Source organism: Anabrus simplex, chromosome 4 (genome assembly GCF_040414725.1).
Source record: "Anabrus simplex isolate iqAnaSimp1 chromosome 4, ASM4041472v1, whole genome shotgun sequence".
Classification (NCBI taxonomy): Eukaryota; Metazoa; Arthropoda; class Insecta; order Orthoptera; family Tettigoniidae; genus Anabrus; species Anabrus simplex.
In genome coordinates, this window is record NC_090268.1 from 122,385,876 (window position 1) to 122,402,899 (window position 17,024).

Genomic DNA, 17,024 nt, shown 5'->3' on the forward strand with positions numbered 1-17,024 from the left:
TCGGTAGAAGTGAAAGAAATGAACGCCCTAGTCGTTTGTTGACACGTATTTATGGAATGGAGAAGGCGCGTGGTTTCCTATTCACATACATGGCATAAACAGCATTCAGTTCCGTCTACCTGTAGGCCTATGAAACGCTGATTGCCACATAATACGGGGACAACGCTCTCAAGATTTCTTGCGAGAAATAGTGCCTGCGCTAGTCTCGAGAAATCTCAAGAGCTCATCTCAGACCGCCCATCACTACCGAACAGTGTTGCCCCATTCTTGCATTCCTTTCTCCTTACCCTCCCTTCCGGTTCACTTGTCGCTTTGTTCTGTCGTACACAAGTCAGAAATGAACGGTTTGGCAAGTCCAAGCAACACAAGCTGGCCAGAAGTCTCATCTCCATGGCAACCGCAGTGGGGCTGCTCATGTTTCCATGGCAACCAAACACCCTACTCCCTTATTCCCGCCTGGGCAGGTAGCAAACAGACCTCCCAATAAATGACAGAATGCTTCTTTCAGTATTATGACCTTAGTGGTTATTTAGAGAGAACAACTGCTCAATTAAGGTTATGGCATATCCTTTTATAACCAGAGAAGAAAAAAAAATTGTAATATATATAGTAAACAAGAGTTTCTATAAAGGGTTAAGGATAAAAAATTTGAAACGCAGGACTGAAGAAGTTATCCTCTTTTATTTATAAGTAGCAACCACAGGAAGCAACAGATACAATAATTACAACAAAAAGGTTTATTTTACAAAGATACTCTACTATACTGGAAGCTTATCCCAGTATAATAGGAACCTAAAAACAACAGACTTTCTTCAAAATAACTTTAGAACAATGTAAAATTTCATCCAGTTTTACTTCTCATACGTTTGGGTGGAACAAATGGCCGACATCTCAAATGCATATTAATGACGAGAACATGAACTTCGGTTCAAATGACGACTTCAAGACCAACTCCACACCAGCAAGATACTTGCCGAATATTCTTTTATACAATGTCTTCAGTTCACAGAAAACTACAGTTTTTATCATAATCGCTACTTTATCACTGGAAGGAGGAAAGAAAGTCTGACACTACTTTCTTCAACTTAGCATCTGTTTCATCAGAAATCTTTCCTTCTTGCGCTATGCTGGCCAAAAGGTCCTTCTGTGTGGTCCTGAAAAGTAAAATAGAAAGATTATGTTTAGATTACTGCATTTACAGCCAAGAATACACACATGATAGTCCCAAGGGCTTATGCCAAGTGAAATGAAAAACTGAAGGAAGACTTCTCAATTTGTGAAGACTCCAGCCTGCTTCTTCACAAGTGAACCATGGTCTTTTCAAATATTAAAATGTTTTCCTTCAATTTGTCTTATTTCACACAGCACAAATACAAAAGACCATCTCTGGAAAGAAAAGCATCACAGGTGTAACGTTTCTAAGTTTATTACTTCACAAGCTGAAATTTATTTTCATTTGAGGTGCACCACTATGGTTCTATGGTAAGAACAGATTCATTTTCATTTGATTATTTTACTTAAGTGAGTTGATATCCATTACCGACTTAGTAGGCCTGCTGACTGAGGAAGAATTGGACACATATTTGAATGGCCAAAACAACATAGTAATGGGGGACTTGAATGCCCATGTAGGCATGGAAAGGAAGGGATATGAGAATGTGCTTGGAGCGGAAGGACGGGGAAAGGCTATTGGATTTGTGCAAAAGAAAGGGGATGATTGTCGGAATTCATGGTCCAAGAAGAGAGAGCGCGAGCCATAAGATAACCAGGTAGAGCAGTGACTGGTCTAGGAAATCCATTGTGGATTAATGATCAACTGGGAAATGTTACTGATGTACGGGTAATAGCATCAGAGGTCCTAGATAGTAACAACATACTACTGGTAATGAAATTGAGAACAATGAAAGAAAAAAAAGAGGACAGAGAAGCAAGAAAGACATATCGAGATATGGAAACAGAAGAAGAAAACCAAGGAAGAATACTAGGAAAAAATAAGATTGAACCTGCCAACAGATGATAAAAAAAAAAAAAAAAAAAGGAGAGGAGGAATGGGAAAGGTTGAAGAGGGCATTATTAAAGTTTGTGGGAGAACCAGTACCAGGAAAAGATGCAAGGAGACCCCATGGTGGAACAACAGTCAAAGTAGCAGTTGGGAAGAATAAAGCTTTTAGACTGTGATTTCAACAGAGGACAATGGAGACAAGACAAGAATATAAGACCAAAAAGGAAGAAGCTAAAAAGGTTGTAATAAAAGAGAAAATGGATGGAAAAATAGACAAACATGATGAAAGAAGATAACAAAGGAAAAAGTACTGTATGGAATGATCAAGAGTAAGAGGAAAGGCATGAGGGAAGATGTCATAATGATAGATAAAAATGGAAATGAAGTGCAGGAAAAAGAGAAATTCAAAGGAATGTGGAAGAGTATTTTGAAGATTTACTAAACCCAGAAGGATGCATTGACGAGGAAAGTAGAAGCAGGAAGGAAGGAACAAACATGGAAGAGAAGATCAGCATGGCTTCAATGAGACGAAATGGAATGACAAATTAAAAGTACAATATTCTCCACTGACCAGATTTCAAAATCCGAGGACGAAGAATGAATGGGTGGAGATGAATTTATAACAATCAGTGGATGCGACCCGCAATGCCTTACATTCACAGATTCTGACATAAAACAATATGATTACTGACCAAGGGAGTGCTGCTATAGCATAACATGGAATCAATGATGCATGCAGTCTAAAGGGGGTCCAAAATCCAAGTTATCGGCCCCTCATAACGGTACTTATCGCTAGGAATGTAGAACCATGGCATTTGTCATGCTGAGGTACTAATCAAAAGTAGCAGAGACTCGCGGTATTCCACACATTATGGTACTACTCACAGGTTATGAAATTCGAAATACACTACAGACCTATGGTTTTTCTCACATTGCGGCGCCATTTACAGGCAACGCAACCCTATGGTGTTCATCACATAAGAGTACTAACCACAGGGACCTTCCGCTATCCCGTGGTGTTCTTCATATAGTGGGTACTAATCATAGGCAAGGCAGAACCATGGTAGCTATCATCTCATTGTCCCGCTCATATGGTGGTACTAATCACAGGTACTGCAAAAGCCGACTGCACGGTGCTCCTGTGTGCTCCTAATTACAAACCTATTTGGTACCTAACATAGTGGTACTACGGGCAAGTAAAAGCGACCCATGATGTTCTCCGGGTGGTGGTACTAATCACAAGTAGTTTCATGGTTGCAAGACAATCATCCCTTGGTCGCCTCTTACGACAGGCAGGGGATACTGCGGGTGTATTCTACGTGTGCATCCCCCACCCGCAGGGAGTAGTGTGTGTGGTCCACGAGAGGTATTTTATTTCCTTCAGGTCTGCCGGCAAGCCGGTTAGGACCCCCCCTATGCGCCACCTGGGAGTATCACCTCTCCCCCTGCGTAGCAGGTTCGTGGAGTAGACCTTATAATCACAGTGAGTTACAAGAGCATCATTATGAGTGCGGTAAAGTTCTACTGATAGCCTTCTTGGACTCTGAGAAAGCATATGATCGTGTGAGCAGAAACAAGGTATGGAAAGCTTTACAGAAAAGGGGTGTTGAGAACCAGACAATAGAAAGAGTGAGGGAGATGTACCATGGGAGTGTCAGTTGTGTGAAAGGAGAGAGACTGGTTTGAGCAAAAAAGTGGATTAAGAAGGAAGTGTTCTGTCACCTTTGCTCCTGCCCGTCTCCGTAGCATAACGGTTAGTGTTATTAGCTGCCGTCCTCGGAGGCCCGGGTTTGACTCCCGGTAGCGCCAGAAATTTAAGAATGGCAGGAAGGTTGGTATGTGGTTAAAGTGGTACATGCAGCTCACCTCCATTGGGGGTGTGCCTGAAAAGAGCTGCACCAACTCTGTATGAGGACACGAGTTTACTTACCATTGCTCCTGATTATAGTAATTGACACGGTAATGACAAAAGTGGCAAGGAAAACTGGAGGAGAAAAAATAAGTGATGATGTTTGCAAATGACTTGTTAGTCTGAGGAGAAAAGGGAGAGGATATCCAGGAACAGTTAGATGTATGGGAAGATGAGGTGAAACAATATGGAATGAAATTTGATACCAAAAAGAGCAAGATAGTGATCACAACTAGAACGAGGGGAAAAAACCTACGAGAGGGATAATGCTTGGAGGGGAACATCTTAGGAAGGTAGAGAGTTGCAAGTAGCTGAAAAGTACCAGAGGAAAGTGGAAGAAGTGATAATTGAGTGTGAAAGACAAGCAGGAGCGTTCCTGACAAGTGTCAGAAGCCTGGTTTGGAGCAAAGCTGTCCCCCTCACAGAAGCAAAAGATATACTGGACGTACTATGTACCTATTCTGACGAATGCAGCAGAAACTTGGGCAATGAGGTAGAGAGCCGTGACTAAGATACAGGCGAAATGAAACTGAGAAGCAGGATAGGAGTGACAAGAATAGATAAGGTGAGAAATAAGACTGTTAGAGATAGAGTAAAAGAAGAGCCACTAGAACGCTGGATAGAGGCAACTAGACTTAGATTGTATGGACACATGAATAGAATAACGAGAAAAGATACCAAGGAGTATGCACGAAATGGAGATTACAGGAAAACGACTAAGAGGTGGATGAAAGGAGTGGACGAAAGAAGCTTTCATTCACTATGGAAGAGTTCAGCATGCTGTACACTATCACCAATACAGAAATACATATTGAAACTAACATTCCTAATATAAGAATATGGAAACATATTATACGAATTGTGCACTGTTTTCACTCTAACAACGTGGAAATGTAGGACAAGTTGTACTAGATGCCATAATCAATACAGAATATGCATCTGTGAGATACATCACCAAAACAGAACACATTAAATGGTGGAAACTAGTAGAATATCAAGCTACCATCAAAGCAACATCGGAATCATCAACCTCAAACTGTACAATGTCATAGGAAATTGGTGGAACAATCCATCAAGACTTGTCACATCCCCCCTAGCTGTCAGCAAACCAAAAAGACACCTTATTGACAAGCAGACCTGGGGGTCAGATGCCGTGCAGCAAGCAACCTGGGCAAAGAAGGTTGCTTATAGGACATGGCACCAGACATGCAGCATAGAGGATTTATAACAGTACCGGGATCTTATGACCACTGTGACAAGCTGTAGCAACTGCCAAAGCAGCACGTTACCAAGTCATCTCTACAGCTCAACCCATCGATGGCCCAGTGCTTATCACTATGGAGAAGTCTCCACTGCAATCAACAAAATGAAGCCTAGGAAGCACCTGGTGCAGATATCCTGGCGAAGGTATGGAGTCTTTTTGAGAAACAAGGTGTAGTATGGCTTACAGACTTCAACAAGATTATTAAGGAAAACACAGTACCAAAGGCCTGGCAGACCAGTATCACAATTCAGATTTGAAAATAAGAAGAGACATACATCAATGCTCAATTTACCGTACAATCCCAAATGCCACCCACCCCCCGAATAAGACCCGCACACCTGGATTTCAAATGACAAAATTTGGAGAAGGAGGGGGGAGAGAAGAAAATCACTTTTTAAAATACAATTTTGCTTTACGTTGCACCGACACAGATAGGTCTTATGGCAACAATGGGATAGGAAAGAGCTAGGAGTGGGAAGGAAGTGGCTGTGGCATTAAGGTACAATCCCAGCCTCTGACTAGCAAAAAAATGGGGAAACCACTGAAAACCATCTTCAGAGCTGCGGACAGTGGGGTTTGAACCCACTATCTTCGGGATGCAAGCTCACAGCTGCATGCTCCTAACTGCACAGCCAACTCGCCTGGTTTACCTTTTTTTAAAATTTTTTTTAAATTTCTGCAAATGTGTCATCATCAATGTCCCACTCCAGTCGCCCGGGTGTGGTTAAGAAGCCTCCTCCACTCCTTTCTGCCCTTCCACTTTTCCTGCTCCATTACTTCCGCCACATCCAATCCAGCTTCTCTAATGTCCTTCCAAATCTGATCCATCCACCTTCTCGGTCTTCCAACTGGTCTCTTTACCTTAACTTGTCTTTCCAATTCCCTCTTGCTACCCGTTCCTATAGAAAGGGTGAATTAGGGGACATAAAAATAATGTAGCATGTTTTAATATTCCGTTATATTGACATTCTTTACGGCAATATTTTACTGTACTTCTGCTACTACTAGTATGGTTCTCCTGTTCTGTCCGATTGTAAGTCCACCATGCATTGAGAAGTACACAGTTTTCTTTTTAAAAACAAGTCTCCCATCTTCAACTTACGTATGCTGTGAACAGTTATTACCGTAGTCAGTATACATCTGCTTCTGAAAGTAGTATAATGAGAGTCCATAAGCCAGAAAATGAAATATTCTGGTTGACAAAAAATGTTCTCTTTGTTATAGAGGAAGCCATTTTTTTTTTTTCTGCTTGGACTATGAGAAGAGATTAAGCACAAGGGGAGTACTTCAGTAAGAAAAGTTCTAACATTTCAACAATTATAAGAAGGTTGCGCCTAGAGTTTTAACATATAGTATTTACTTGCATGCCATCACCACCGTGATTTTGAGGACATATTTCCTGAATCTTATTCTTCTCTCATTTTTCGCATGTCGTGTAGTTTCCTCAAGCATCTTGTACACCGCTTGCACCCTACAAGCCTGTTCCCTGCATTCCAAGAATTACAAATACCTCTGCGAACAAAACAGTCCAAAGCCATAACAATCCCTTCTAAGCACATGCTACTCTGGCCTGCCTCCAATCCCTTATAGCAGCGAGACGAGGGAGTTGTAAAGTGACGTGCAAAATGGGACGAAAGAATAGCAGTTATACCGCACAGTTTAAACTTACAGTTGTTCATTTTGCAGGAACAAAATTGTACCAAGTATACAGGAAGAGTTTGGTGTAGAACCAAAATTAATTTGCCGTTGGCAGGCTCGGAAAAAAGGATTAAAGAAAGCTAAATCAAAGTGTAGATCATTTTGTGACCCAAAGTGCGAAAATTTCCCGAGATCTAGAAATAAGTGCTGGACTACGTAGTGGAACTGATGACAGCACTGCTGCAGATGAAAGCTAAGAACACAACAAAAAGAAAGTACAGTAGAACCTTGATAATTCGAAACCGGTTAATTCAAAATCCCACCTAATTCGAAGAAGCTCTCATTCCCAGAAACATAAGGTACAGTTTTTTCATGTTATTTAAATTAATTCAAAATACGGATAATTCGTAATTCGAAGAACTATGTCGGTCCAATTACCGAAATTCAGACTTAATTCAAAACTGCCTTTAGATTTAAAAGATAGGTTTTTTTAAAAGAGTAATTTAAATTTGAAATTTAACCATTTTGTGATAGAACGTGTCTTCTGGGACGTGCTGGGGGTAGATTTCAGTACTTTCACTTCACTGTGTCTACAGTGTGCTTCATATTTGCTAATTTCCAGTAAAAGCTTAATTCTTTTGTATTCAGGGTTTTAAGGAACACCATTAACGTCATGTAGCAGGCAGTGTGCGGAGAAGCAGAATCTGCGAACATCGGCAGTTGACGAAATAGCGTGGCTCATATAATCAATTCGTACATACCGAATAATATTGTCAATGCCGATGAAACAGCATTTTTTTAATGCTGAGCCAAAATGGTCTTACCGTTTTATGGGAGGGAAGTGCCAGCCAGAATATCGTACAAGGGAGGGGGTGTGTGTCATTGCACAGTGTTGCAATACACACGGAAGCGAGAGACTTCTTCCCATCGTCAAAAGGGAAGTTCGATAAACCACAAGGTTTTAAGGGCATCGGGTACTTTCTGTGCAAGTATAGGACATCTATAATGCATTCAGTTCTGTAATCCAATGAATAAGGGCTTGCTCACAGGAGCCAGCATGGATTTCTCCTCGTCTCTGAATCATGCTTTTTTCCTTTCGTAGCGTGAGGTTATCTTTGTCAGCAAGTTATCCAAGTGAATACTGTATTGTGAATTTGAATACTGTAAATGCACCTCGTTGGATACATTTTGGATTTTTTTCCCATGGCATTTCACAGGTTTAAACTGTGAATTAATGTTAACTGCACGCAGAACGGGTCTTAGAATTAAGAGCTGGCAGTTAATTCGAAATCACGTCATTCAAAGTCCGATTTTAGCGTCCCAACGACTTCAAATCAACGGGGTTTTACTGTATTACCAAGGGGTGATTTAAAGCATGGGACGGGCTGTTCATTTTATCTGGAGTCATGGACTTAAATCTCGAAGACGAACCACGCTGGTTTAGCATCTACCACGTAATTACACAGACAAAGTACAGTACAAGTCCACTATAACGAGTACGGCATATAACAAGAACCTCATTATGACGACAGTTTTTGTCTGTCCCTTCAAAATTGCTGTATTAAACTGTGTATTATCCTCCGGTTACAGCGAGAGCCCTATCACTGACGCATCTGTTACTACGAGCATGCACGATTTTTTATGTTACCGACATTTATGCACCCAGCGATTATATTGCATGCGATCGATCATCTTCGGTATAGTTTCCTCGCTTTGTCCACTAGCGAGCTCTCTCGTTAACATTCAAAGGTGATGTCCGAGTCTATTAGCAATACCCGTCGACTCCTATTCCGTAAATGAAAAAGAACATGTTTTCGTAATGCGTAAATAATGTGTCTGATAGCAGTGTTAACTCTTAAAAAATAAAAGCTGAAATAATCGATCGCTAAATTTTAATGCTAAATACTGCAAGTAAGAAAGAAGAGGATACACTTCGAGATATGGCAGAGGGCATCATTGATTTCAGAGGTTAGTTTTATATTTTCTCATACCTGGTTAAATTTCGGAAAGGCTATTATCATGAAAATTTATAGCGAGAAGGTTATCATTTCTCTACTGGCACTTGAAATATGTTTTCATGTATGGTTAATAGGCGACCGTTTGAATAAGAACACTGAAAAGTTTGCCACAAATGCAACCTTCAGTATAGTTTTCTCGCTATGTGCACTAGTGAGCTCTCTCGTCATTTGAAGGCGATGTTTGAGTCTATTAGTAATACCCGTCAACTGCTGTTCTGTAAAGAAAAGCAGACGTGGAAGAGAACAGGATTACCTAATAAATGAGTAAAAAACGTGGCCGATAGCAGTTAACTCGTTAGATATAAAGGCTGAAGTAAGAATTCTCTTAATTTTTAATGTTATATACTAAAATTAAGTAAAAATGTGATACACCTCAAGATATGGCAGAGTACCTCACTGATTCAGAGGATAGTTTATATTTTTTTGCGGCTAGTTACACTTCGGCAAGGATGTTTCCATGTAATTTTGTAGCAAGGAGATCATTTCTCTACATGCACTAGAAATATGTTTTCACGTTACATATAGGGTTAGTTTAGGTGACCTTTTTGACGAAGAAAACTGGAAAGTTGTCCACAGAAGCCTCTGGAGTGATGCTATACTTTTTTCAGAATGAAATTAAACATACACTTTCATGTAGTATCGGATTTCGAAAAATAACAAACTAGCAAGTTGTAGTGTGGATATCATCTGTGAAAACGCAAGTTTTGAACAAACTTATTGCCATTCCATACAGATTTTAATGTGTATGAATAGTTTTTCCTACCGTTACGAAAAATGATAACAATGACAATCCGTTATCGGGAGTATTTTTCGCCATTATGAATTCTCGCTACAACTAACTTCTGCTGCAATCTAATTTCATAGGTTTGTCAGCAAACTTACACAAAATTATTTATTGTTTCCGTAATTCCCATTTATTTTGATTTTTCACTTTTTTTTTTTTTTGGTAATATCTGAAGCCATCTCCGATTTCAACTCCGACTGAAGAGTTCCTTGAAGTACGATAGTGCATACGAATGGTGCATCCAGCGTATTAATTAAAACAAGAGGTGCGGAGAAATTATGGTGTACCGCCCGAAGAAAGATATGGAGAGTAAAGGATAGCAATGTTGACTTTATTTAAGCACTGTTAATAGTTTGATAAATAAATGGAGTTTTTGAAGTTGTATATCTCAATTTTACATTAGATTTTTTTTTTTTGTAATCATCGCGGAACATTCACGTATTCCCTCCCCCTTGAGTTTTGCCCTCTAAATTTAAAGGTGGGGGAAGGTAATAATGCGAGTAAATACAGTATGTGAATGTCTTTACACTTCTTAATATTAATTTGTCTTTTGCCTTTTTAGCAAGCTATTTTTGAGACAACTGAAAATACAGTTATTTCATACACAAAATGTACGTCTTATACCAAAATTACTTCATTTACAAAAGTGAACAAGTAACATGGCGTTACAAATGTGTTGTTGCAAGCAACAGGCTATGGCAACAGTAACCTGCCTTGGAAGTGGTACCCAATGGAAATGCACTGCCGATATTTTACTTTTTAAATAGCAAGTAGAAACACCTGACAGGTGTCTTGAATGAAAACACTACCGACTTACTGTATCAATAGTCGATCCTACGACCTTAAGAAAATCTTTCTTCTTTTATTTCCTCCCCCTGCCCAACTATGCTACTCAAACCAATCAATTCATCAGTTTTCTCTCATTCAGGTTAAGTAACATCACTTCCAGGAATACCGTATTCACATATCGGCTGTAGTTATTATGCCAATTTTAAGGTCCCGAAATAGGGGGTATGGCTATGATGCAGACAAATTTCAGACAAAATTCTTAAAAGACCCAGGGTCATACACTAACCATTGAAACTATTATTAGAGAGGTATTTATATAATAGAGAGATGCCGCACTATTGCCAGTATGGCTTTTGACTGGTACATTACAACGGGCTGATACTGGTACATCCACCGTCAAATTAAGCATGGTAAATATAGGACAAAAACATAATTAAAATGAGCAATGATTTCAATACAACTTCATTGAAGGCCATAATAGAATTTAATGGTCTGTCATTACATGACGCCAGGCTTGGCGAAGACTTGAATGCGTTCGCTTTTTACATCACATGCTGTGGAAATATTAATTGCAATTTTATAATATCCAGCCCATTGTGTTCAGGCCATTTATTTGAAACAAGCCTTTAAAGCAAATAAATGTACTACCTGCCCATGTTTTGATCAGCTTACTTGCAAATTATCACAACAAAGAGAGTAATTTACTTATTCATAGATTTATTTTTCTAAACTGCGAATCTGACAAACTTGTAGTTAGCCTGATGAAGTAGTAAGAGATGTGTGTGCTTTGTTCCTGCGCAGTTTGTTTGTGAGACTGGTCTAAGATTCCTCCTCCGCGTATGTGTTGTTGTGAAGGCCACTGTGAGCCTGATCATATCCCTATGCTCAGCTGGCAGTGCATTGCACATTTATGATCTGTCACACTACTGAAAGGCTGATACGATTCGTCAATAACACAAAAGAAATTAGTAACATGGTAATGAATAATAACGATTTTAACTTATTCACAAACGTACAAAAAAATAAAAGAAAGAAACTGTACACGGAGACTATTATTTTACATTCGATTTGAAATTTACCAACACTGTTGGCCTTTTAATTGGAGAGGGGCTATATATATATTTTAAAAAATATAAATGTACCGGTACGGAGGTAGTTTACATCCATAAGCAGTAATGTAAACATCACTGTACAATGTTAACTTTTCGTTGCTGGTATTTTTAATTAGAATACTTGCTGCTCCCTTGGCATGTCAAAATACACAGCAGTTGGTCAGCAATGCCAATGTACAAGAGGAGATAAGGAGTTCTGCTGCCTTAACCCGATCACATGCCTGTGAAACTCAAACTTTATCAGTGCAGTTCTTATGACAGTTTTTGGCACAAAGAAGATTTTCGCTGATTGACAGGTTATTACGCTGCATAAAACAAGTAATCCACCTGCAACTTCCCTTGAATATGTTTCCTGGAATATAATGGGATTGCGCAATTTCCCATACCTTTAGTTGTAACATTTTATAAGAAACCATGCAACCGCTGTTTGGCATCTTTCACCCATTCCAGTAAGGCTTCCTCAACACCTGGGAACCTCCCTGTTTTGCACCACGATATGTCACTTACTCCAATTTCTGAAGTTCTTCTTGAACAAAAACTTCATGGCCTGCTGCTGTTCTGTTATAATTTTCTTCCATGAATTCATTACTTTTAGCTTGAATGAAGCGTGTAACTGTTAACCTTCCCCATGACAAATATTTACTAACATGCTCCACAATGGTTGAGTTTAGACTGTGTAGCAATGGCTCTTTCCATTAATGCAGATGCACATTCTTGCAACAAGCCCATGAATTGTATGATGATTATGATGCTTGTTGTCTTAAGGGGCCTAACATCTAGGTCATCGGCCCCTGATGGTACAAAATGAGATGAAATGCAATGACAAAATAAAAATTCAAAATCCTCCACTGACCAGAATTCAAAGCTTGAGGACGAAAAGTGAACGGATGGATATGAAGTTAAAACAATCAGAGGAGCCGACCCGCAATGCCTCAGTCTCGGAAACGGACAGAAAATAGTAATACTGACCAAGGGACTGCTTCTAGAGCTCAATAATGAATCGATGATCCTTGCAAGCTAAAGGGGTCCAAAATATAGGTCATCGGCCTCTCATGGTACTTATCGCTTGTAAAGTAGAACCATGGTATTTGACATGGTGCGGTACTAATCAAAAGTATCGTAGACTCGCGGTATTACACACATTATGGTACTACTTGCAGGCAATGAAATTCGCACATGTAATACAGACCTATGGTGTTACACACATAGCGGCGCCATTTACAGGCAACGCAAACCTATGGTTTCCATCACATTAGTGTACTAACCACAGGGACTCGTACTATCCCGTGGTGTTCCTTATATAGTGGGTACTAATCACAGGCAAGCCACAACCATGGTGTCGCTCATATAGTGCTACTAATCACAGGTACCGTAAAAGCCTAACCGCACAGTGCTCCTGATTGCTACTAATCACAAACCTATTTGGTACCTAACATAGTGGTACTAAGCGCAAGTAATAGCGACCCATGGTGTTCCCCGCGTGGTGGTACTAATCACAAGTAGTTTCATGGTTCTAATACAATCAGCTCTTGGTCGCCCCTTTTAGTCACCTGTTACGACAGGCAGGGGATGCCGTGGTGTATTCTTCCTCTGCGCCCCCCCACCCACTGAGCGTTGTGTGTTTGGTCCGCGAGAGGTATTTTATTTCCCTCAAGTCCACCGGCAAGCCGGTTAGGACCCCCCTATCCGCCACCTGGGATGCGCAACATAGGAGTATCACCTCTCCCCCTGCTACGCCAGCGTAGTAGGTTCGTGGATGAATTGTATGTGCGGCTCTTAAATCAGCATAAAAATGTATGAAAATATTCAGTCAAAAATTGATATGTGGTTGATATGCGAGTAAATACTGTATTCCTCGAGTCAAATATCACTTGTTTGTTCCTTGTTACTAATTTGAGTGTAGCGTTAATCGACTGGCATAAAAATAACTTACTTGATGTGTTGCAAGAATTCCTTCTCAAAAGCAGTGATCTTTGAAGGGTCCAATTTGTCCAGATGACCTCGAACACCGCAGTAGATCACAGCTACCTGCTCCTCAATGGCCATGGGTACTGCAAGGAAACATTAGTTAGGACAAAATTACAACAGTACGAAAAAGACATTTAAAAATATTTTAAGATTCAATATAGAATAAGAAAACCAGTCTTCATGTTACTGTCTACGTTCATGAAGTCAAGAGCAAGATTACACTGATACAAAAACAGATGTGTATTTAATGGAAAGAGTACACAAACTGCACAGTACATATGATTACATGTTCTTGAATAGATGAAAATTGTTAGATGGCAGAAACTTCCATGAATAAATCAATCTACAACGATGATAACACTGAAATACTAAACACGTTAGCTCCATGTGTACCAGCACAGCCAGTAATAGTTGCCAGCACTATACTTGAGAGACAGGTGGGTTCAAATTAAAGGTCTGCAAATGACCAAGTTCGTTTGCTCACGCTCATTCGAACCTCATACGGTCGACTGAGCAAGTTGGCTAGCAGCGTGTAGTCTGAGGTGCTTACAAACTATATCAATGAAGTTATGATGAACAAACTTGAGCGAGGAAAGGAGAGTGGCTAACTATAAAATGCTGGACACCATGCAAATATTTTAACAAAATATGCATTAAAGTAATGCGATTACAAATGTACTATAAACACTTGTCAAGTTAAAAGAGCGGGAACATTAACTTGTACTTTCACACAGCAAACATTCATCATTATTGTGCTATATGTTTTATTATAGAATAAATCAAGAGTCATTTACTATATCTTGGTTAAGCAAGCTCTAAAGTTACCAGCTGGACTGAAATTTCTTTCGCCTGCCGCATTTTAAGCTGGAATAGACAATATTTTCTTCGCTAACAGAGCAAGTCTTGGATATTCTGTTTTATTTTTCTACTATGTCAGGGGATCATTATCAGAAAGGCTATCTTTTAATGAATAAATTACGAAGCTCAATAGCAGCAATCGCGTAAGTGTGGCCAGTATTCACTATGCGAGAGATAGTGGTTTGAGCGCCACTGTCAGCAGCCCTGAAGATGGTTTTCTGTGGTTTCCCATTTTCACACCAGGCAAATGCTGGGGCTGTACCTTAATGCCACGGCCACTTCCTTCCCACCCCTAGCCCCTTGCTCTCCCAGCTCAATAGCAGCAATCACTTAAGCATGGGCAGTATCCAGTATTCGGGAGATAGTGTGTTCAAACCCCTTGTTGGCAGCCCTGAAGATGGTTTTCTGTGGTGTCCCATTTTCACACCAGGCAAATGCCGGGGCTATACTTTAATGCCACGACTGCTTCCCTCCCACCCCTAGCCCCTTCCTACCCCATTGTCGCTATAAGTAAAGATCTGGATGTTTTTACATCCAAATCTTTGTCTTGCACTGAATATCAATAGCACAAGCTTGCTTCATAAAAAAAATGTTATCTATAATTCATGTCCTGCCTTAACTTTTGATTTTGACTGATGGTCCTCTAATAAGACCAAAACTAGTTTCAAATATATGTAATTTATTAAAGGTTACAATAAACAGTATTGAATAGGTGGAAACCTTTAGCTCTTGTTTCACATATATTGCTCTCCAATACGAAATAATATGTACTTTATTACCTATGACATTCAATTATGCTGCGACTATTCTATATATCCTTCAGAGTCTGAGCGAATTGTAACTTTTGTGCCAACTGTGCTTAAGATATGAATGCCTATTCACTTCCTAAAAAGCCGTGTTGCTTCAGAACTGTGCCATCATTACCAATATTGCCTATGATGCCAACCATAAATCTATAATGACCTCAGAACATATGACAGCAGTTGGTTGCTCTGGATGCAAAAACAGGTTGGCAAAAGAGGAAGAGCCTTATCTTTGTTGTTATGGATTTTAATTTGAGGAATGTACAGTTAGAATTTCTGTTTGGTAAGTGCACAAGCAAGCTGCAGGGGTTATACACTCCTTTAGGAAAATCTGGTGCAGCAAATTTCTTATGGATGCTGGAAAGGATCTATCCGCATTTTAACGTATCAATATTGGATGCACTTCACTTCGACTTGGAAGGCCTGCCAACTTTCAAAAAGAGAAATCCGGAAGATCCTAAAGCAGAAATTTTTTAACACGTACATGCGTCGCAAAGTCTTGAGACATAATGAAAAACGACGGTAAGGGGGTAGATCATAAACAATACTAGTACAAGTCAAATATATGTTATGATAACCCCTGAAATTAAATACACAAAGTTACATCTTGATGAGTGCTCATCTGTTTCCGTGATCGTATAAAACAAGGAAATTAAGCAAAATATGCCTCCCTAACAGACTGACATCGTTTAGTTGAATTCATTACGAATACCACTAAAAATACTAAATCGCCAATAAATTCGACACACAATTCCACGAGTTTCAGAACTACCGCCAATGTTACTCACAACCACACACAAACAAAGCCTTTCACAGCTGCTATGAAGTACGACACAGTTACTACAGTTTTATATATAAATTTACAGCCTGCCAATTTTCACGGATTTCTTTTCTTCAAAATCACAGCCTGCTACTTGTTTGGGAACATCTCAGTGAATGAAGTAGCAGTTGATGTCGAACAGGTGACAAAAGCACGGTGAAAATCTATGTGATTAACAATATATTTACCGGTCGAATTTCAAACACTGCATCTCTTATTACCAACTACTATCAAAAGTCAGATCCGATTTGACCGCAGAAAGCAAAACCAAGCGTGGATATTCCAAATCCATACAATAACGTTCATCCGTACAACCGTAAAACATACAAAATCTGTACTTTTTACAGAAGAACCGAAATACTTGGCAGGTATGGATTACCATCTCAAAATGGTTTCTTGGAAGTAGGACTCTTCAAGGAGGCACATTTCTGTTTCATTATAAAGACTGAGCTGTTTATTGCTCTACCCCAAAAAGTTTTTCAACGCTCCAGAAAGTATAATCGTGTGAACTTTTGACATGCAGCTTGATACTGCAATTTTAGCCAAGGACATTCTAACAATTTGTATGTTTGGACAGACACCTACAATGATATCTTTTTATGACTTGTAAGATCAATCAGGTTCCTGATTTTTCACCATACAGGTTTGAGTTTGAGGCTGATGATGCCCTTAATATGGGCAAAACATGTCCCTTAACATTTTAAAATAATATTTAATTTCTAAAAAGATCTCTTTGTATTGAATAGGTGGATATAAAAAATAACACTTTGTATTTACGTACATTTCAATACGGACCTAACATGAGAATTATACCGGGCAACATACCACTTAATCGAGCAGCTCGTTTCCTTTCTCCCAAATCTTCTCAGCCCAAACTTCGCAACATTTTTGTAATGCTACTCTCTTGTCGGAAATCACCCAGAACAAATCGAGCTGCTTTTCTTTGGATTTCTTCCAGTTCTTGAATCAAGTAATTCTGGTGAGGGTCCCACACACTGGAACCATACTCTAGTTGGGGTCTTAGCAGAGAATTATATGCCCTCTCCTATACATCCTTAC

At 39.6% G+C, this 17,024-nt stretch overlaps 1 protein-coding gene across 1 annotated transcript in view; it reads right to left on the minus strand.

The window, feature by feature from the left end:
- Positions 1-662: 662 nt before the first annotated feature.
- blw (ATP synthase subunit alpha blw, mitochondrial) overlaps positions 663-17,024 on the minus strand; it is a 123,039-nt gene continuing 106,677 nt past the window's right edge. The window contains exons 11-12 of the mRNA XM_067145186.2: positions 13,450-13,567; positions 663-1,154 (exon numbers count right to left, since the gene is read on the minus strand). Coding sequence (XP_067001287.2) covers positions 1,043-1,154; positions 13,450-13,567 — 230 coding nt within the window. The 3' untranslated portion in view covers positions 663-1,042. The remainder of the gene's footprint in view (positions 1,155-13,449; positions 13,568-17,024) is intronic.